This window comes from Nannizzia gypsea, genomic scaffold (assembly GCF_000150975.2).
Source record: "Nannizzia gypsea CBS 118893 supercont1.4 genomic scaffold, whole genome shotgun sequence".
NCBI classification, from domain to species: domain Eukaryota; kingdom Fungi; phylum Ascomycota; class Eurotiomycetes; order Onygenales; family Arthrodermataceae; genus Nannizzia; species Nannizzia gypsea.
Window position 1 is genome coordinate 2,381,035 of NW_003345198.1, and position 19,828 is coordinate 2,400,862.

General features: G+C 50.3%; 8 protein-coding genes across 8 annotated transcripts; 5 read left to right on the plus strand and 3 right to left on the minus strand.

Annotated features, from left to right (window-relative positions):
- Nucleotides 1-412: 412 nt before the first annotated feature.
- MGYG_05596 (hypothetical protein) lies at nucleotides 413-1,260 on the plus strand (the record flags this gene model as incomplete). Its single annotated transcript, XM_003172962.1, has 3 exons — nucleotides 413-477; nucleotides 535-894; nucleotides 951-1,260. The coding sequence occupies 3 exons, from the start codon at nucleotides 413-415 to the stop codon at nucleotides 1,258-1,260; spliced, it is 735 nt and encodes a 244-aa protein (XP_003173010.1).
- Nucleotides 1,261-1,730: 470 nt separating this feature from the next.
- MGYG_05597 (hypothetical protein) lies at nucleotides 1,731-3,642 on the minus strand (the record flags this gene model as incomplete). The annotated part of the gene is made up of 2 exons (XM_003172963.1): nucleotides 1,731-3,286; nucleotides 3,507-3,642. 2 exons carry the CDS (start codon nucleotides 3,640-3,642, stop codon nucleotides 1,731-1,733), a joined length of 1,692 nt encoding a protein of 563 aa, XP_003173011.1.
- Nucleotides 3,643-4,116: 474 nt separating this feature from the next.
- Nucleotides 4,117-6,193, plus strand: MGYG_05598 (transcription initiation factor TFIID subunit 12; the record flags this gene model as incomplete). The annotated part of the gene is made up of 2 exons (XM_003172964.1): nucleotides 4,117-5,871; nucleotides 5,939-6,193. 2 exons carry the CDS (start codon nucleotides 4,117-4,119, stop codon nucleotides 6,191-6,193), a joined length of 2,010 nt encoding a protein of 669 aa, XP_003173012.1.
- Nucleotides 6,194-7,093: 900 nt separating this feature from the next.
- Nucleotides 7,094-10,154, plus strand: MGYG_05599 (hypothetical protein; the record flags this gene model as incomplete). The annotated part of the gene is made up of 7 exons (XM_003172965.1): nucleotides 7,094-7,211; nucleotides 7,362-7,421; nucleotides 7,552-7,656; nucleotides 7,737-8,168; nucleotides 8,237-8,839; nucleotides 8,904-9,074; nucleotides 9,139-10,154. The coding sequence occupies 7 exons, from the start codon at nucleotides 7,094-7,096 to the stop codon at nucleotides 10,152-10,154; spliced, it is 2,505 nt and encodes an 834-aa protein (XP_003173013.1).
- A 346-nt stretch (nucleotides 10,155-10,500) lies between these two features.
- On the minus strand, nucleotides 10,501-10,983 carry MGYG_05600 (hypothetical protein; the record flags this gene model as incomplete). The annotated part of the gene is made up of 1 exon (XM_003172966.1): nucleotides 10,501-10,983. The coding sequence occupies one exon, from the start codon at nucleotides 10,981-10,983 to the stop codon at nucleotides 10,501-10,503; it is 483 nt and encodes a 160-aa protein (XP_003173014.1).
- A 727-nt stretch (nucleotides 10,984-11,710) lies between these two features.
- Nucleotides 11,711-12,690, minus strand: MGYG_05601 (hypothetical protein; the record flags this gene model as incomplete). Its single annotated transcript, XM_003172967.1, has 2 exons — nucleotides 11,711-12,554; nucleotides 12,620-12,690. The coding sequence occupies 2 exons, from the start codon at nucleotides 12,688-12,690 to the stop codon at nucleotides 11,711-11,713; spliced, it is 915 nt and encodes a 304-aa protein (XP_003173015.1).
- A 1,440-nt stretch (nucleotides 12,691-14,130) lies between these two features.
- On the plus strand, nucleotides 14,131-16,651 carry MGYG_05602 (eukaryotic translation initiation factor 2A; the record flags this gene model as incomplete). The annotated part of the gene is made up of 6 exons (XM_003172968.1): nucleotides 14,131-14,155; nucleotides 14,213-14,282; nucleotides 14,342-14,413; nucleotides 14,479-14,896; nucleotides 14,961-15,189; nucleotides 15,255-16,651. 6 exons carry the CDS (start codon nucleotides 14,131-14,133, stop codon nucleotides 16,649-16,651), a joined length of 2,211 nt encoding a protein of 736 aa, XP_003173016.1.
- A 760-nt stretch (nucleotides 16,652-17,411) lies between these two features.
- MGYG_05603 (hypothetical protein) lies at nucleotides 17,412-19,584 on the plus strand (the record flags this gene model as incomplete). The annotated part of the gene is made up of 9 exons (XM_003172969.1): nucleotides 17,412-17,545; nucleotides 17,602-17,628; nucleotides 17,679-17,748; nucleotides 17,803-17,902; nucleotides 17,955-18,017; nucleotides 18,081-18,104; nucleotides 18,152-18,645; nucleotides 18,706-19,248; nucleotides 19,309-19,584. The coding sequence occupies 9 exons, from the start codon at nucleotides 17,412-17,414 to the stop codon at nucleotides 19,582-19,584; spliced, it is 1,731 nt and encodes a 576-aa protein (XP_003173017.1).
- Between the last annotated feature and the right edge of the window lie 244 nt (nucleotides 19,585-19,828).

Consider the following 19,828-nt stretch of genomic DNA (forward strand, 5'->3'; position numbering starts at 1 on the left):
CCCGTATATCTCGCCGAAAATTCGTCGGCAGAGCGAGTACTCAGTGACGCCCTAGCAATAGAGATGCGAAGTACTCACCGGCACTCGCTAATATATGGTCAACAGAGCTTCATGTATGGCTTGACTCACGCTTATGCACACTAGAACCTAGCACGTATAACGGCTACAATTCATATTATATAGCTCTTTTCCCTTTCTCGGGTCTTATATGTAGATGTCTGCTATTTATTGCATAGTAGATTGATGACTAAGCCTTAGAGTATGCGATGTATCGTTTGTTTACTTCAACAGAAAAGAACCAAAGTCGAGGTGAAGGGGAACGATAATAGCATTAACTGACCAAGCTGCTTATAACTAACGATATACTTGACCGTCACGGCATAGGCTGATTGTCTGCGTCGTTGATATTAAAATGAGCTTATTACGGAACCATATGGAGCAGATATCCCTCTCCGCATCCGCGATAGCAGACTTATCGTAAGATCCAACGTCCAGATAGACATCCAGCACTCCATCTAATTCACCTGCCTCTAGATTCCCTCCTCCAAAGCCATTCGTCAATGCGCTTCTCGGCAAGCATGACATCACAACTCTTATCCGTGACACAGAGGCACATGAACGGGCCCTCTTCTCCGTCGACAATACCACCAGATCTCAACGGAGAGCCACCCGTCGAGGAACGATGTTTGTAGCTGAGACCGAACGAGAGTCCATGATTAGCCGTATATACGCTGTGAGGGACCGTACCAATCAGTCTGCTGTTGCGCGGGTCTTGGGCGGTGATATGATGGATGCTATCAGACGGTCCACAGCACCAACATCAGATAGAACTACCAAGAACGGGCTGGACATTGAGGTTCTGCTACGCGGTGCAGAAATGCTTTGCAACGTATAGTATGTATTTCTTCTAACTCCAAAGTGAATTGACTGCGTGCTAAGTCCTCAAATAGCCCAGTTGCGGGAGCCAAAGAGAAGATTGCCTCTATACGATCTCGTCATCGTGAAATTACGGCTTCTCTTGAGTATCTTGAAAAGCACGTTACTGACCAGGCAGAAGAGCTGGAACGAATGAATCTCTCCCAATATGATGATAATGAATACCATCAGTATAAGTCAGAGGATATTCCTGAGACCGTAGAAGTTACGGATGAAGATATCGAGCTCGAACTTGAAGCTATTAGGGAGCTTGAAGCGAAGAAACGGCGTCTAGAAGCTAGGGTTACTGGGATGGAGAAAGACTTAGGCGGGCTCCTACGGTGAATCGGACTGCCGAGACTATACCCGTGTGCTGGATTGAGTGAATACTACCGCTAAACGTGGTACTACTTACAACCTCGCTCCGTGTGCTCAATGAATACGGCATCATTACCGCCCTGAGGTGGATGGAAGCATGTCCTCGTAAAAACCCAACCGAGGTCTAGGCTATTTATTCTAAAGGGCGGTAGCCTAACGCCCTTTTATACCGAGCTGCTGCCTTCGGTCCCAGATATTGCTATCAAAGAGTGACTTGGCGTGCTGTGAGTAAGGAACTCATATATGCTGTCTTTATGCCGCCCAGACAGGATTACGCAGACCTCAAAGGTTCAAGTTAAGCACGAGTCCCTACGAATTTTCCGATACAAATGAACGTGCCACACTGATGGCTTGTTCAACAAAGCAAAGCCCTATAATCGCGGTTAGTTTAAAGAATATATGGTGTTGGGGACATGTCAATTGAAGCTATCGTATCTCTAGTAATAATCTTGCATAAACACGTTGTCTTCGTCACTGGGGTTCGTCGCAATAATCGGGATGTGAGCTTGCGAGATGATACATTTCCTTTTGCCATAACCAATGATCGCGCACCACTCAGGGCCGTCAAAAGAGCTTGGGATGGCATCCCAAGGGCAGAGGCCAGGCTGTGCGGTCGTTGCAATACTTTTATCTTTGAACGTGAATGTACCAAAAGGGACCAGTAGATACGGTATCTTGTCATTCTCTGGTAGACGCAACCGGCCTGCAAAGCTAGTGGCTAGTCCCTGGGGCACAGCCACTTGCCCCTGACAAATGTTACGAAATGGCGGAGCGACTTTGCTGCATGTAAGTTCGGTTTGGGGATCGATGACATATGACATGATTTCAGTGTATATCTCTGATGGGAACACACCTTGGCTGAAGCGCTGAACATACTTCTGGCTCTGTATATCAAACATCATTTGAAGAATTGCAAATCCCGGATGTCCTTGTACGGCTGACTTTGTACCCACAACAGGGGGCATTGGGGCTATCTGTCCATTGGTAAGAGGCAATACCTCTGAGTGTGAGACTGATGTCACATCACCATCCATAGATACTTTCACAACAATCATCAACTTAATTGAGAAAAGGATGAGATCAAATCCCTTCTTGCCGCTCTGGAGCCCAAACTCCACTGCCTTTGCTATGGCAGCATCCCTATCACTGAAAAGAGCATCTGCAGTGACAAGGCTGATCAAGATGCCCTGAAAATAATACATAGTATCAGCAGGGGCACATCCAGGTTTGGTACCCGGCGTATGGCATCCTGAACCGAGAATTGGGATTATCTCCGTCTCATCATCAGCTTCTTTCGCGACCATAAAGCCATGTGAGCGATGTTTAAAGTAAAAGTTGCCATATAGCTTCCTGACGTCAGTCACGCAGAATTCGCCAGCTGCTAGCGATAGGATAGCAAATGCCAGCTCTCGAAAGGCGAAGTCGCTAGATGCCCATTGGGAATAAAAATCCCATAACTGTGAGTGGGAAGGGTGTAGCAGGTATTCGTACAGCATCAAGCCCACTACTTGACGTATAGTATCATTGGAGCCACCCGAGAAGCTATATAGTTCGGAACACTGGTATCCCTTGTATACCTCATTGTACCTCTCACACTCGGCGTGATCGGTAAAGTAGCTGGGAGTGAATTGCCCTAGCGTGGCCTCCGGGCATTTTTCAGTGGAGCGTTTCTCCGTGTAAAATACTTCGATCCAGGTGTCCCGAGGGATGTTCCAGAGTCTAAAGTAGACCTCATTGTTCACCGAAAATATCTGCTGGTCAAGGTCGATTATATACACCCATTCAATAAATAGGTCGTTTGATGCCTCGCCAAAATGGCACGTAAGTAACTCAGTGTCAAGTATACGCAGCCGCGACCCCACGCCGGGAGCACCATCCTCGTGTCCTGTTCCATCTCCAACCAGGATCTGTGCTTGTTCCTCCGTAATGCAGAGGTGTTCTTCGAGTTCGACCAAACGGCGCTCATAAGTAGCACGCTCTTGCTGGAGCCATTCTATCAGGAGTAGTTTTAGCATTTGACTTCATCAATGGCCCCCATATTCTGTCAAAATACAATAAATAAATAAAAAAAGAAAAATTAAACAGATTTCAATTTAAAAGGCAAGTTTGTTATCTAGTGAGGGTAAACCCCACATCCCGCGTTTACCTAAGTGTATCTGGAGGCTTGATAGTATATAGGGGCTTCCAAAGTCAGCTATAAGGAAAGTTCTCACCTTCGTATTCTTTTCGGTCGACAGGCACTTTCGAAACGACCTGTTTACCAAAATGTTCCGGGTAGCTGTCGAGGTGGTTGTAATACACGAAGTATCTGCCTCGATAGCGAACTACACGATATCCTCTAGTTCCCATCACGACCACGACGCCGCATCCACCAGCGCGCGACCCCGAGAAGCCGTAGCTAGTAAATCGGCAGGCCGATAACGAAACCCAGCCCGTGTGAGCGCAAGTGGGCACGTCGAGATATCGAGATGTCGATCGCTGTCTTTTGCTGGCGCTCGCTCTACGCCGCGTCTCGTAGTGAGTTTTGACTAGTTTGTGTTTATTTGAGGTCAAGATAAAGTTAAAGTGAATTACTTGATGACTAATAAAGCCAAGACTTTGGCCTCGTTGCGATTTTGACGTCGACGCAAAGAAAAGCGAAGGCGAAAGCGAGGAAACGCCAGCTCGACGGTCGAAGACAGGCGAACCCCCTTGCGACTATATCATTAGCATCTATATCGGTCCGCAGCGGCACGGAGAGTACTATATACGGGTGATATACGAGTGTGCGTGGCGCGCCAGAGCTGGAACGAGCTGAGAAGTTGAGCTTCATCGCAAGCAGCCATGGATAACTCGTCGACCCCGGCCAACGCGGCGCATCAGACGCAGCAGACGCAGCAGCAGCAGACCCTCCAGCAGCAGCAACAACAAGCGCTGTCGAGTCTTATCCGGACGGAGCAGGTCCAGAAACTACCGCACCTCGCCGACTCGCAGAAGGCGATCCATACGCAGGCGGTCCGGAGCTGCTGGGAGGTGCTCCATTCGCACCCGCCCACGTCCAACGAATATATGAAGGCACAGCAGAAACTGACGCAGATGTCTTCACAGCTAATGAGGGGAATGAGACTATACCAGCAGAGCAGGTCTCAGGCCCAGCTCCAGCAACAGGCACAGGCGCAGGCTCAGGCCCAGCAGCAACAGCAGCAGCAACAGCAACAACAGCAACAACAGCAACAGCAACAGCAGCAGCAGCAGCAGCAGAAACAGGCCCAAACGCAGCAGGACCAGCAGCCACAGATCAGCCGGGGCCCTGCTGGAGTGAACCCGGCCCAGCAGAAACCTCAGAACTTTCAACCTCTTTACCCGCAGATCCAGGCGAAGGTCAACAGCCTGACATTTATCCCACCGCTCTCGATAAGCAAGGACCAGGTGGAGAGCTGGCTGCAGGAGGCAAAGAATCGATATGGTGCGGCGTTGCAGAAGCAAGAGCTGGGGAAGGTAAAACTGGCTGAAGTCCGGCAATCGTATCAACAGCGTCAAGGTGCTGGAAACCTGACAGCTGAGGAGATTCAGGAATTCAAGAACAGACAGCTCTTTGCCGATAAGTTATATAGAGAAGGAAACGAGTTTCTTTCCAAATTCAAGGATCAGCAAGACAGCTTCCGTCTCCAGCACCAGCAGGCGGCTGCAGCTGCAGCTTCAGGCCAGCAGGCAGGCCAAGGCGCGCAGACTCAAACTTCTGGTGCAGGAGATCAACAGGGCGTCGTTAGCCAGGCAGCCGTGCAGCAGCCTGTGCCAGCGACGGCTGCAACACCTGCCCCTCATACTATAAATTCTGCTGTTGTTGCAGCACGCCACCAGGCAGGCCAAACTCCTCAGGGACAGGCCCAGGTTCCTGGGCCAGGAGCAACACATCCTCCGACTCAGCAGCAAGGACAAGCAGGACAGCCACAACAGCAACAACAACAGCAGCCACAGCAACAACAACAACATCAGCAACCTCAACAGCAACAACAGCAGCAGCAGCAACCCCAACAACCGCAACAGCAGCAGCAACCTCAACAACCCCAACAGCAACCAAATCAGCCAGGACAACAGCAACCAGCTACACAACAAGCACAGGTTGTAGGCATGAAACAACAGCTTCCAGAAGGCGCTGGAGCTACCACTCTCTCCCAAATGCCACAAAACCAGGGACCTCCACGCGCACTCTCTCAGCAGGGAGCAGTGACCCAAGCGCGAAACAGCTATGATGTAAATGCAAACATGCACCAGAACTCTAACCACGCACATCCCCAAGCCTACATTGGCGACCGCAACAACATGGATACCCGAAAGATCAATATGGCGATACCCAAGAACCTCAGCATTTCTACCACTCCTGAGCCCGTTACCATGGGAGCGGCCCGGCCTACCCTCACCACCGGAGCCAGCCATGGATCCATGGGAATGATGGGCCAGCCAGCCATCCAGAAGCACCCCGGCTACGTCCTGGAGGGAGAAGGCCAACGCGTTCTCAGCAAGAAGAAGCTTGACGACCTAGTTCGACAGGTTACCGGAGGCGGCGAGGGAGAAAAGCTCACCCCCGACGCAGAAGAGGTATGGCTCCCGTTTTTCTTTCCCCCTTTCCTGTTGTTACATTAACCGTATCTAATGACTTCTATAGTTTGTACTCCAGATGGCCGACGACTTTGTCGACGATGTCATCACTGCCGCCTGTCGTCTCGCCAAGCTGCGCCCATCCTCGACTCTGGACATCCGCGATATCCAGCTCGTCCTGGAGCGCAACTACAACATGCGTATCCCTGGTTTCTCGTCAGATGACTTGCGTACGGTCAAGAAGCCTCATCCTACTCAGGGCTGGATCCAGAAGATGACTGCCGTCCAGGCTGCCAAGGTCACCCAAAGCCGCACTGAGTAGGTACGATTCATCGGCTCTTTACTACGACATGAAACGGATCTCTTCTACGGAGTACTGCTACGGCTGCTTCTTCTTTTCTTGACTTTTTTTTTCTCCTCACGCACTGGAAGTTTGGGGTGAACGGTCTCTCTTTTTGCTGAGCTTTCTATCATCTTCTACTTCGGCTTCGGCTTTTCATACCCTACTTAGGAGCTGTTTACGGTGGTCATCTGTCGACTGGCGAAGGGTTTATTAGTTCGTTCTTCTTTAAAGGGTGGATAAAACGGAGGGACGGCAGGTCATCAGGAGTTGTGTACAATAATATAACATATCTAGCAGCATCCACCATAATAAATACACGGCCTCACCACGAGTCTTCTTCTTCCGTTTGTCCTAGCATCCATCTGTATGACTTGCCTGTCTCCGTCAGAGTAAAGAAAAAAAGCAACGACAGGGCGATGTCCTCGGCGTCCTTGTGATGTTGCCGTTAGCAATACAAGGTACTGCGATATACCCGCAAGATACACTAGAATCGCATCAGATGAGCGCCATCAGCTGGGAGTCTACAGCAACTGTCTTGTCATGCCTGGGATCCTCCTTTGAAACCGCATGCATTCCTTGTCGAGCTCTTGACCTTCTGCTCAGCCTCAGCAGCTCCCTCGTATATGTAGCTCCCCCCGTAACTCCATAACTAAATAAATAACAAGATCCTTCGGTGCAGCTGCATGCGATCTGCGCCCTGAGCGCGTTTTCCCATAGTTTCTTCCGCTCAAGCCGGACCTGGTATTTGAGTGCATCGATGTCCAGGCCTGTTTCGAAGCAGACCTAGTTCTGTACTCCATCTCAGCGTCATCTTTTGCTTTCTCGTCTCTTTAGCTCTGTTCGCTTAAATATCGTCGTCGTCATCGAATATAGGCCAGGATGGCTGAACCTTCGGCTCGTCCAGCGATGCCTTCAGAGCGTCCCCGGAGCAGATCTCGAATTCCTCGCCTGCACACAGGAGACCCTATCCCTCCGCCGACGAGGCCAGCGAGGCCCGGTATGTGACCAGTCCCTTTTTGTTCTTCGTCTTCTATGCGGGTTTGACATGCCAGCACCCGAGATGCGGGCCGTCGTTTGTCTTTTCGTTTGTTTGTTTACGGCGCATCAACTAGATCTGCTGTTTGGCTAATGAACAACTCGACTGCAGAACAGTTGACGCCCTCGACGCGACTGGCGGAACAGCTGCCGTCCGTTGGGCAGCCCAGAAGTAAGCCTTCCTCACTGTTCCGGTGTTACCTTTGGCCAGCTACAGCTTTCCGATTGGATAACGAATGCGAGCTGGCTTGCAGGAGGAGGTGGTGATGGTGATGGGTTGTTGACATGTTGATTCTATTCAGAACGACAGACACGGCGACATGACCTGGGCCCGAAATGGCACAAGGAATACTCGGAGATTGACCAGCACTGCGGACGGGTCTTGATCATCGATTTCGTGAAACAAGGTAGGCTGCTGGATGAGCGATGCCCTTTTGCTGGTGGTGATGGAACTACAGAAGAAATGCTAACCAGGCTGTGTCTACAGAGGCGAGCAAAACCCGCATGCGCAAAGTCAGCGCAGAAGAGATCTTTGACCTTCAAGCGCTTCGAAAAGTGTATAACAACCCTGATCGAACCAACGAGGCCGTCCTGCGTGTCTTTCACGTTCAAAACGCCGACTGGGCTAAGGAGTATCTCCTGAGGAAGTTCAATATCGACAACCACGACAATCTCGTTGGCAATGACTTTGGGAAATATGTTCGACATAAGAACCCGGAGAGACGAGGCGGACGGCCGTTTCTGAACGGGAAGACATGGAAAGTCCAGTACGATCCGTGGCGAGGAATCAGTAAGACGTCGTTTGGGCTGGATTATCTGAAGCAGTATCCCAAGGCTGCGCATTATACCTCACACCACCGTCGAAGTCCAGAGGATGATACCCTCAAGATGATGGAGCTGGACTCCTGGGAAAGCGAAGGTATGCACTCATTACATGCGCGTTCCTTCGAAAATGCTTTGCGAATCTTTGGCTTACACCAGGCATAGGGAATCCAGCCAATGGCTACGATGTATATGTCCAGCGTTTCAGCTGCTATATCCAGCACAAACAAGTCACAGGAGTGCCCTCTCTGCAAATGGAGGATTCGGATATCAAGAATCCCTATCATATCGAAGATACCCAGGCCGGTGATTCGCCGGGGAAGCGAAGAGATGTATACGTGCCACGCCTAAACTCCCTGGATAACGGCAATGCAATCCTTATCTTTGACAATTCTCACACCGGATGTCTAGATGACACCCTCATCCCGCCGCGTCAGACATGGGAGGAGAGATGGAGACGTCTTCCATTCTTCCTTGCCTTTGAGTCCAAGGATCTGGTTGAAAGTGACGAGCAACTTGCTTACCATAGCACCAGGATTATTCTGGATGATATCTTCAAGGTCTTAACCGCAAACTGGGATTCGTTCCTAAACCAAGCCATGGACCATGTCAGCATGTTGGAGGACAAGATATATGAGCGGCCGGCGGACGAAACTCGCGCCCCATTGCTATGGACCAACTCGAATCTGTGGCTCAAAGTTGAAAAGTTGCTGTTCATTCACCTTGATATCGTCAAGGAGATGATAACACGACTGCAAGACCTGACGGGTTGGTTGATCATGGTTAATTTAGGTCTTCTTATAAGACTGCATAGCTAACCTACTGCGAATAGATGATGTAGAGTCCGACACTCCCTGGCTGGAGAGCATACCAAGTGACTTTGAACGGCTGGGTACCACCATTACAGAAGACTTGATCAAGCCGACTGAGAATCTGATATCCCTACTGTATCAGTCAGTCTCCATCAGAGACAGTCGACACAGCATTCAGTTGAACGTCAGCAGTAAGTATTCGAGCTAGCACAACCATCTGTATGAGCATAGAGATCGTTGGCTAACTATCTATAGTGTGGCGCCTGAGTTGGATCACCTTCATCTTCCTCCCGATGACCTTCATCACTGGGTTTTTCGGCATGAACGTTAATACCTTCAAAGATGACCCAGATATTAAATGGTACTTTATAGCTACTGTGCCCTTCATGCTCCTAGTCCTCGTAGTTTGGTACGTCATCAAGCATTACCTTGCAGGCCGACGCCAAACTCCACACCAACGAGGCATCTACGAGAATTTCTTCAACGAGATGGCTGATGGTAACCCATCGCTATGGTCTCGAATGGGTCCGCGTGATTATGTCGTTCCCCAGGGCTTTCTGGCACGCATCAAATGGCACTTTATCAAAGTCTGGAGTGCTCCTGAACGCACGATCTTGCTGGACACAGACAGCGATGGATCGGGTGGTGATATGGGCACAATATTTAAGATAAAGCAATACTTGATCCGCAGGTGGACGTCACAGCTCCGAAACAACAAGGCAGTCAAGGAAACCGCACTTGAAGATGGGTTAATAGTACCTGATGAAGACCATGCCAGTGAAGTACATAGCATTGCCGATGGACTTGCAGAGGCTACTGAAATGCTCGTGATACCCGCCACTCCAGCTGTTGAGTCTCAAATAGTGCCCGAGATAGCGGCATCGCTTCCCACTCATGAAACCAAGGCAGCTGCTCCTGAGACTATAGCTCCTCGTTTGGCCCCGTCTTTGCTTAGCGGCGCACATCGTCGAAGCAGCAGCGCCGGAAGGACCAGTGGTCTTCTGGTTGAAGAGGAAGATTACCAATGGCTGAGCGAGCGAGGCAAGCAAGGAAAGCAGTGGGCGTGGAGGACATCGAGTTCTAGAGGTAGAAGCCCCCATGGAAGCCACAGTCGAAGCCGTAGCGGAGAGGACAGAGAAGCTGGGAAGAGTGGCGGTACTACTCCCCCCATTGATGAGGGTACCGAAACGATGCCAAAGTCGTACTATGATGATGATGATAACAATGAATCACCTACAGCGGTGCATGATACCTCTAATGACCGTCCTTGATCAGCGTTTATGTTTAGGTGATTTACAGGCTACTGTCCTTGCCTTGCTCAAGGGGTGTACAAAAGATAGATATGATACCCGTTTTAGACCATTTGATATTGATTTCTTTCACATTCCCCTTTAATCTAGACATATCAGCGAATTTTCTCTCCATTACTCTCTCCCTTCCTCCATCCCTTTCTCCATCCCTTTCTCCATCCATCCATCTCTCTCACTTTCTCTCTCCCTCTCCCTCTCTGTCTCTCTCTTTTCCTGTGTGTGTGTGTGTGTGTGTGTGTGTGTGTGTGTGTGCGTGCATGTGTCCCTCTCTCGATCCACCAATGTCGAGATCCTCATGTCGAGACCATCACTTCAACATAAGGTAATCTTCCTCGATGACCTTGAAAGCAAAGCAGCCTGGGCCAGTATAGTGGACATGCACATACTCGACCTCCAGCTCCAGGTCATCAAACACCTCACGCTCCAGAGTTTCCATCAACTTGGCTCCCTCCACCACCTTGCTCCAGACCATCATGTTGCCAGCATCATAGGCCCTCGCCGTAAGTGAACGATTATGAAACTGCGGCGGAATGCCCAGGTCGCTGTCGTCGCTGTCAACGAACCAGGGGCACTCGTTTGCGTGCAGGAATATCGGTCCGGCGCCACTATAGGGCGTATCGCGGTTCTCAGGGAGGAACGGGTTGTACGAGATGAGAAGGACGTCTTCGTCCAGGGCAGCGTTTTTGAGGCAGCGACGGCATGGAGCACAGCCGAACGTTGGGGTGATGGTTGAGCGGATCGTGGAAGGTTGGTTGACTTCCACTGGTGCTGGGAGAGGGATAATTTGCATCTTGATGGTTGTTGGTGGTGGTTTTGTGTTTAGATTGAGATAATGTAGATATAGATGTGGATGTGGAGGTAGATGTAGATGTTTTTGGTGTGTGGATTGTCAGAATAGGCTGAAGAACGGGGAGAAGAGGGCTGTTTAAATACTTGTCCATGGCTGTCTATCTACTTACTATATTTGGTCTTTGGCTACTTGCTCCTAATGTGTTCAATGGCATCGATACCTGTACGGGACCATAAGGGGCAGCGGAGCTGTTCACAATACAATCAATGCAAGCATGTTCCCGCAGTTACATCAATCATCCCAAGTTCACTTTCGGATTGTTACATATATGGCTACAGCGTTATAGTTTCAGTGTGCTCGTATTTCCCCTTGCTGCCAATATGACCAAATACACCTTCCGTTGCGAGACAATGGTCAAGAATCTCTGAATGATAGTTTCATTCCTGTGATACCATATGAGAGAGACAGAGAGAGAGAGAGAGAGAGAGAGGAAGAGGAAAAGGAGTACAAGTAAAGCTTACACGAGACAGCTTCTCCCACCCATCTAGCCGGCCGACAATGGGGCCCCTATTTGCCGTCCTAATACCTGATCAGACAGACCAACAATATCAAATACAACCACGGAAAGAGACGTTAGAAGAAAGAAAGAAAGAAAGAAACCAGAGAGCTGTAATTGAACCGAAAGGGAAAGGAAAAAAGGAAACACAGCATGAAGAAAAAAATCACATCATTGACCATCCTCTTCGTTCTTGTTGACGGGTAGCGGCGACCGGGCTGTGGTATCGACAATGTCTTCATCGTAGGTCATGCCGTCCAGCATTTGTGCATCGACAACCGCAGATCGTGAGCCCGGCGCAGCAGTGGGCGACTGGGGTTGCTGCTGAGACTGGCTGTGGTGTGTGATTGGGTGGGAGAAACGGCTTGAGGTAGGACTTGAACCCGCTACTGCAGTGGTACTGACGCCCGTCATGGAAGAGGACTGCCTGCTTAGTCCTGCTGCAGCAAGGCGGCGTTGTACGGGCGTCGATATCGGCCCCGAGATGGTACTGTTTGCTCCCTCACCGAACCCAACAAGGCTTGCGTTTCCTTCATCACTGAAGGCGTCTGTGGAGCGGGCATCTGCATCGTCAGGATCGACATCTTCTTCGTCTATAGTCTCGTCCTGGCCGTAGACATCGTCACTCCCACTTGCCCAGGTAGTGCGAGTGCGCCCGCCCAGACTGCCACGACTCATGCTTTCCGTCGCACTGGCACTGCCGACTGTGCTGCGCTCCTTGAGCATATGCGGTTGCGTGTCAAAGTACTCTCCTTGCGAGAGGCCGCTGGAGTGATGTGGGAGAAGCGGATTCCCGCTTCCTGGAGCCGTGCGAGCAGAGAGACGCTCCAGGCCAGCGAGGCGTGAGATACGGTCTGCGCGCTCAGCATCAAGGGTTGTAGTAGAAGTTTCAGATGCGTTGGAGGAAGATCGATGTGGTCTATGGCTGTGGGGTCGACGGGCTCCCTGGTGGCCGTCCTTGATGGCTACGGTAGAGAGCGCAGAGAGAGAGGTTGTTCCTGAGTTTGGAGTGCTCCTGTGTCCACCGTCAGCGGGAAGATCTTCATATGGCCCAATGGGAGCAAACAGGGAGACACTTACGGGCCCATATCAGACGGGGTGACGGGGTCCGATGGAGGGGGAGGGAGGTTGATGAGCGTAGGAGTGGTCATATTGGAAGGTCTCTGAAACAGCAGAAGTAGAAGATGCGTGTATCTGCGTGTCTTGCGTTTGCGACAGGAGGCACAGAGTATCTCAGGGCGCTTTTTATCTAGTTATCCATGGTTAGCATCTAGCTGGCTGTGGCGTATGAGGCATCTATGCGGGTAGAGGAAGGCCACCAACCAGAGAGATGTGAAGCAAGGCACCAGCAGCAGTCACTTCTCTGCAGCCCGAATGCGTATTTCCGTCTGTCGATCGAATAGGGCAGTCTATCACTGTCTGCGGCACTCGTCTTCTGTCTGCGTCTCTTCTTAGTTATCTCGCCGTCGTCGCCTTGGTTGTTTCTTCTCAGGCTCTCGTGAAGGCGAAAAGCGCAAAGGACGTCATCGACTGGAGGGATCGTGATATTATGTAAGCAGGCGTATCAAACTCTGTTTTCGTTCTTTGACCAAAATCAGCGACAGCGACAGCGATTTGGCCGGCAGAAGAAGCCAGCTTTTGATAGGCCAGAAAGTTAAGCAGTCAACATAAGGCTGAAAGGGGAGAAGACTCTTTATCAGGGGTCGAATAACTCCTTAGGTGATAACTTGCTGATATATATATACCTGCACTCCATCCTCGACCATCTACACCTACTCTGCTGTCCACTGTCTACCATCTACACCGACTATCTCTATCTACTCTGCGCCTTACTGTCTTCTTCTTCCTCATCCTTGCTGTCTTTTCTTTCTTTTCTTCTTCCTTCGCGTCATCGACCCTTTTGACTGCTGACTAAGCGCGCACGTACCACCTCGCTTCTTCCCACTTTGGGAAAAGAAAAAAACTTCAGCTTCAACTTTTCTTCTTCTTCTTCTTCTCTTCTTCTTACGCCCTCACGACCTTCACCTTCACCTTCATCTTCGTCCGTCACCGTCGCCTTCGCTCTCCCGGTCTCTTTCGCCGCCTCGCCCGCCCTTCCGCTGTCTCCAGCCCAGCGTCCGTGGAGGATTTCATCGAGCCTGTCGCGTTCAAGCAAGCCAACATACAACAACCGTCCAGGCGGTGAAAATCAGTGCATATACATAGTCATCTCACAGCTATATACACTCTGCAATCTATCCGCGCGCGCTCGATACCGGTGATTTTTCGACCCTCGACTTCTCGCTGGCATTCACTTGTCTAGCAGATTTCGACCCGAGAGAAGAGAAGAAGAGAAGATTTGGCCAGCTGCGAGCAAGCGAGACAGCAAACTTGCAAATAGGACCCCTCTCCGCGCACAAAGAGATCCTCGAAACACAAAAGAGCTTTCGGTCAGATATCCTCGAGAACCAGTATTCTTTATTCCTTGGTTACTGTTCTATATATCGGAGCCTTCTCTTTTCTATTTTTGGGGAGGAGGGAATTTCGCTGCCTGGGATAAACCCCTGACTTGACACACAGCGTTGGTCTCTGTTCCGTGGCTTTCAGTAGTCATGGCAGCTCCAACTCAGCTTGCTTGTAAGACCTACTCAGATACTCACCGCACCTGAAGTGTACTGACTGACTGGACTGCAGACCGTACGGTGAAGGGCATCGGCATCTTGGATGCTGCGCCGGTTTACGAACCCTTGGCTGGTTTCGTTAGGTACGCATACACCCTCTCACGATAAGACGAGATACGAACGCATCTAACACATTGTCTAGACCTGAAGGGAACCTCCGGTGCTCCGCATACTCCGCCTGCGGCCGATATTTCGCTTGGGCTGCCCCAGAAGGGTAAGCACTGCCTCCGAGCCCCCCGAGATTGAGAAGATTACAGCCACTAATTACATTCCCCATAGTGTCACTATCGTCGACCCTTCCGTGGGCCACATAGTCAACCAGATTCCTGCAGAGAATGTCTACGAGGTAGATTTTTCGCCCCTGGGCACATATGTCATTACCTGGCAGCGGCCATCCAAGGACGCCAACGGTGATGCAGTTCGGAATCTCAAGGTGTGGAAGGTTGCCACCGAAAATGAAGCCCAAGACCAGCAGATCCCGATTGGCAGCTTCGTTCAGAAGTCACAGACAGGCTGGAATCTGCAGTATGCCTCGGACGAACAATATTGTGCTCGGGTCGTGACAAACGAGGTGCAGTTCTACGAGAGCGGGAACCTTGGAACTGTTTGGAAGAAACTGAGGGTCGAAGGCGTCTCGGACTTTGCTCTTTCACCGGGCAAGGGACACGCCGTCGCCACCTTCATTCCCGAGAGAAAGGTACCCTCAATATTCAATTTCGAATTATTTAGTAGAGAAAATGCATAGACTAACGTTGTGATAGGGCCAACCTGCTTCCGTCAAGATATTTGATATGCCCAACTTCAATGCTCCTGTTTCGCAGAAGTCATTCTACAAGGGCGACAAGGTGCAGCTGAAGTGGAATAATACCGGAACCACTTTGATCGTGCTCGCTCAGACCGACGTCGATAAGAGTGGTAAGAGTTACTACGGAGAGACCACCCTGTATCTCCTCAGCGTTAGTGGCACGTTTGATTCTAGGATCGACCTAGGTATGTTTTGAGTCCTACGATCCCCTGTTTTCCTTTTCAGCATAAAGTAGCTAACAGTTAAATAGACAAGGAGGGCCCAATCCATGATGTTACATGGTCTCCTACCTCCAAAGAATTCGGTGTAGTGTATGGATACATGCCTGCAAAGACCACCATCTTCAATACCCGTGCTGTTGCCACACATTCTTTCCAGCTCGGCCCACGAAACACAATTCTGTTCTCTCCACACGGCCGTTTTGTTCTGGTTGCTGGCTTTGGTAACTTGGCAGGCCAAATGGACATTTACGACGTGGAGAAAGACTACAAGAAGATCGTTACTATTGAGGCATCGAACGCCAGTGTCTGTGAATGGAGTCCAGACGGCAAGCACATCCTCACTGCTACCACCAGCCCACGCCTACGTGTCGATAACGGCGTTCGTATCTGGCATGTTACCGGTGCGCTGATGTACAACGAGGACATGAATGAGCTGTACTCCGTGGCGTGGCGGCCACAGTCTCCCAACAGCCACCCACTGACATCGAATCCCCTTACCCCCGTGCCGAGCCCGCACCCGTCTGCTACAGCTTACCTGAGCACCAAGAAAGCGCCCACCAAGCCAGCAGGTGCATATCGCCCTCCCGGTGCTCGAGGACAGAGTACACCACTTGCTTTCCGCCGCGAGGATGAAGGAGGTGCCGCATTTGTCCGTGAAGAATCGTCCGCGTTTGGATCGAATGGCGGCTCCGCTTCTCCCTTCGGCAAACCCCGTCGTCGTGCTGTACCCGGTGCTGAACCAGTGGAAGAGTTCCTACCACCCGGAGCCGCTCCGGGAGGCGGAGTTGCTCTACCCCCTGGGGCTGACGCCGGATCCGAGAAGTTGTCCAAGGCTGCTGCAAAGAACAAAAAGAAGCGAGAGGCCAAGAAGGCCAAGGAAGCCGGTGCTGGCGGCCAAGGGGACAACGGCGAGACTTACATGTCTACCGCACCTGGTTCGGACAGGCGGGATCGCAGTCGCTCCCGAGGTCACCGTCAGCAACCTAGCGGCGGCGCGAACGGTGCCAACGGCACGAACCTGGACCCTAACCATCCCCGTAATGGCCGGGACCGAAGCAGAAGCGCCCACCGCCGCCAGCGTAGCGATGGCCGCACCGGCACACCCAACCGCAACGGTAACGCCAACCATCCCCATGACCGCCGTGCACCAGCCGTCAACGTCAACACCGCTAGCCGCCAACAAGCCGCACCACCAGATTTGACCGTCACTTCTCCCGATGGCGGTAATACTGCCAATGCTGTACCCGACGCAGCAGCCATTGCTCGTGACAAGAAAATGCGCAGTCTCCTGAAGAAGGTCCGCGCCATCGACGAGCTCAAGATGCGTGTTGCCAGCGGTGAGAAGCTGGAGGAGACCCAGATGAAGAAGATTCATACTGAGGAATCGGTTAGGAACGAGCTGGAGGCCTTGGGATGGACCGGCTGAAGGAAAGGTGGGAAGTAGAATAGTATATAATGAGCGGAGGATATAAATGAATAAACAAGAAAACAACAAATTGGTCACATTATTGGACTACAATATTATATATCTCTACTCATTTACCCCCTCGATGTTCTTTTATGTAGGCTGAATCCGTATGTTGGACGAGTTAGCGAGTAACTAGTTGATAGACTCCATCCTCTATCTTCGTATCACAGCATCGCAACAGCACAGAGTAACGACTCGGCCAACGTACTACCCACAGAATGCTAATAATACATTAGCAGCCAGCATTCACTCCCTCGCTTCGCCTCGATAATCCCTGTCTCTGCAGTTGTCTCCTGTTGGCCTGTTCTGCGCGTTCATTGGGCAAAAGCATGGCTTGTCACAGACCTAAGCGCCGTGTCTGAGACGCAGGAACAGAGCACAGCGAGCGAAGAAGCGGGACCAGCGCAGGGTCAGAAGATGGATATAAGTCCTGGAATAGCTATGAATGGCTGGCTATTCATGTTATCTCCAATCTGAAGGTGGCCTGATACATCATCCAAGCCCATATCCATGCCTGTTTGTCCCTCCCTTTTCAAGGACAACATCGACTACCAAGGAGCCATAAAGGACTCGATACTTGAACTCGATTTTTATACCCCGTATATTTCTTAGAGATCGGCGCTTTGGTTAAGTAGTTGGTGGCTTCCAGGCCTGCTTCAGCGGCATGAATCGACTACCGCATGGCAGTGGCAGGAGTCGCCTGCGCGGCGGCATCGAAATGTCCCGTATGCCATGGCAGTCGCATGAACAAGAACGGTCCAGGATCCCTCCGTTGGCCAGGATGTTGATGTCGGGTGAGATGAGCGGAGAGCCGCCTAGGAGTCTGAATATGAAAGAGAAATTTGATAGATGGTGTGCAGTATCACTCTGGGCGAAAACGTGTATGTGACTAATACCGTTTATTGCAGGATGGTTAACGATGGATGGAGAAGATTGTAAGTCTCATATCTGCAGTGTATACTTGTGCATTTACTAATGACTACAGATTCGTTACGATATTCGCTTTGGTGCATGTTCTTCTGTTTGTAGTAGGTATGCTCAACTATAGCCTGAAGGTACTGCTCTCTCCTCTAGAAAGACAAAGATTTGGTTATTAACATTGATAATAGGACAATCTTAGTAAAGCTAGAGGGTTACTTGGATCTAGCTATCCTATTGCTAGAGCAGCCGCTTTAGTGCTCCATTTTGACGTTGCGATCATCCTGATTCGTATGTAACCCCCCTTAAAGGGAACCTTCCTACTATGCTGATAGATGTACAGCTGTCTCTCGCACGCTTATCTCCCTTCTAAGACAAACTCCCTTGAACGGCGTTATACCCTTTGGTACGTTAATATCGAGCTGTTAGTCTAGGTTTGAGAAGTATGGCCATACTAATTTTATTGTAGATAAGAGCATAGCATTCCACCAGAGTATGTCTGGCCACCCCATTCCCTTTATACCTAACTAACTGGCTTAGTTACCGCATGGTCTATCGTGTTTTTCTCTCTCTTACACACCGTTGCCCACTGGGTCAATTTTGCTCGCATCGCAAGCTCCGAGGGCTTGGGAATCACGGGCTTCCTCCAACTAAATTTCACCACAGGTCCCGGATGGTCGGGGTATGTTATGTTGATAGCCCTGGTGGCTATTGCAGTAACATCTTTGGAAGGTCCACGAAGAGCCAACCACGAACGATTCTGGAATACCCACCATCTCTTCATTATCTTTTTCCTGTTTTGGTCCTTCCATGGAGCGTTTTGCATGATCAAACCGGATTTACCTCCCTTTTGTGACGGAGTAGGCGTATTTTATCTCTACTGGCTATTTGGAGGCTCTGTGTACCTGATAGAACGACTCATGCGGGAGGTCAGAGGTAAACACAGGACAATCATTACCAAAGTGATCCAGCATCCAAGCAATGTCTTTGAGATTCAGCTTCGAAAGGAGAAGACCAAGATGAAACCAGGACAGGTATGTAGGCTAGCTCTACTACAGCCATAGCTGTTTTCACCCATGCTTACCACAGTCTAGTATATCTTCATCAACTGTCCGGTAGTGTCAGTATGGCAATACCACCCCTTCACCCTTACTAGTGCCCCGGAGGAGGATCATATATCCGTGCACATACGCTGCGTTGGCAATTTCACAAAAGACTTAGCAAAAGCGGTCGGCTGTGACTTTGACGGGAGAGAACTCCCTCCTTCATACGACCGACGTAACAAGCGTGAATCTACAGTCATTGGTGTCGATGCCAATACAACCGAGCAAGATGTCGACCCAAGACTTCGTCGTATACTACCACGTATTTTCGTTGATGGGCCCTTTGGCAGCGCATCTGAAGACGTGTTTAAATTCGAAGTAGCCGTGTTGGTCGGTGCTGGGATCGGTGTCACCCCGTTTGCTTCCATCTTGAAGAGCATCTGGTATCGAATGAGCCAGCCACAAAACAAAACGCGGTTGAAGAAGGTGTATTTCTTCTGGGTGTGTCGAGACTTCGGCTCCTTTGAGTGGTTCAGCTCACTGTTGCTTGCCATAGAGGCTCAAGATAGGTATAGTAACATCGAGATTCACACAGTATGTCCTCGTACATAACTATTTGCTCCAGTGATTCGATACGTTGCTGACTACTTCTAGTACCTCACGGCCAAAATCCAATCCGATGATGCAACGAATATCATGATCAATGACGCCGATGCAGACCGAGACGCCATCACCGGTCTTCGTGCCCCCACCAACTTTGGCCGGCCAAACTGGGATATGGTTTTCCGATCAATCCGCAAGATTCATGCACCAGCCGAAGCGGGAGTCTTTTTCTGTGGGCCAAAGGCTTTGGGGAGTGTGTTGCATGTGAAATGCAACATGTACTCCGAGCCCGGTTTTAATTTTGTATGGGGAGAGGAGAACTTCTAATTTGGATATCACTTTCTTAGCCCGCTTTAGCACATGCCGTAAATAATATACCAATGTAACTTATCCTTAATCTGCGCTAAACGCGAGAATCAACTTGGAAGGAAATCTGATATGTAGACAAGAAAAGGCTGAAAGTAGCACTATTACGTCATCCCGCATCTCTCCACTAAATAGAGTTTCAGCTACGGCATGCGAACCTTCTTTTCGTCTTCTTCTCTTTTTGCACGTTGAGATTCAGACCATG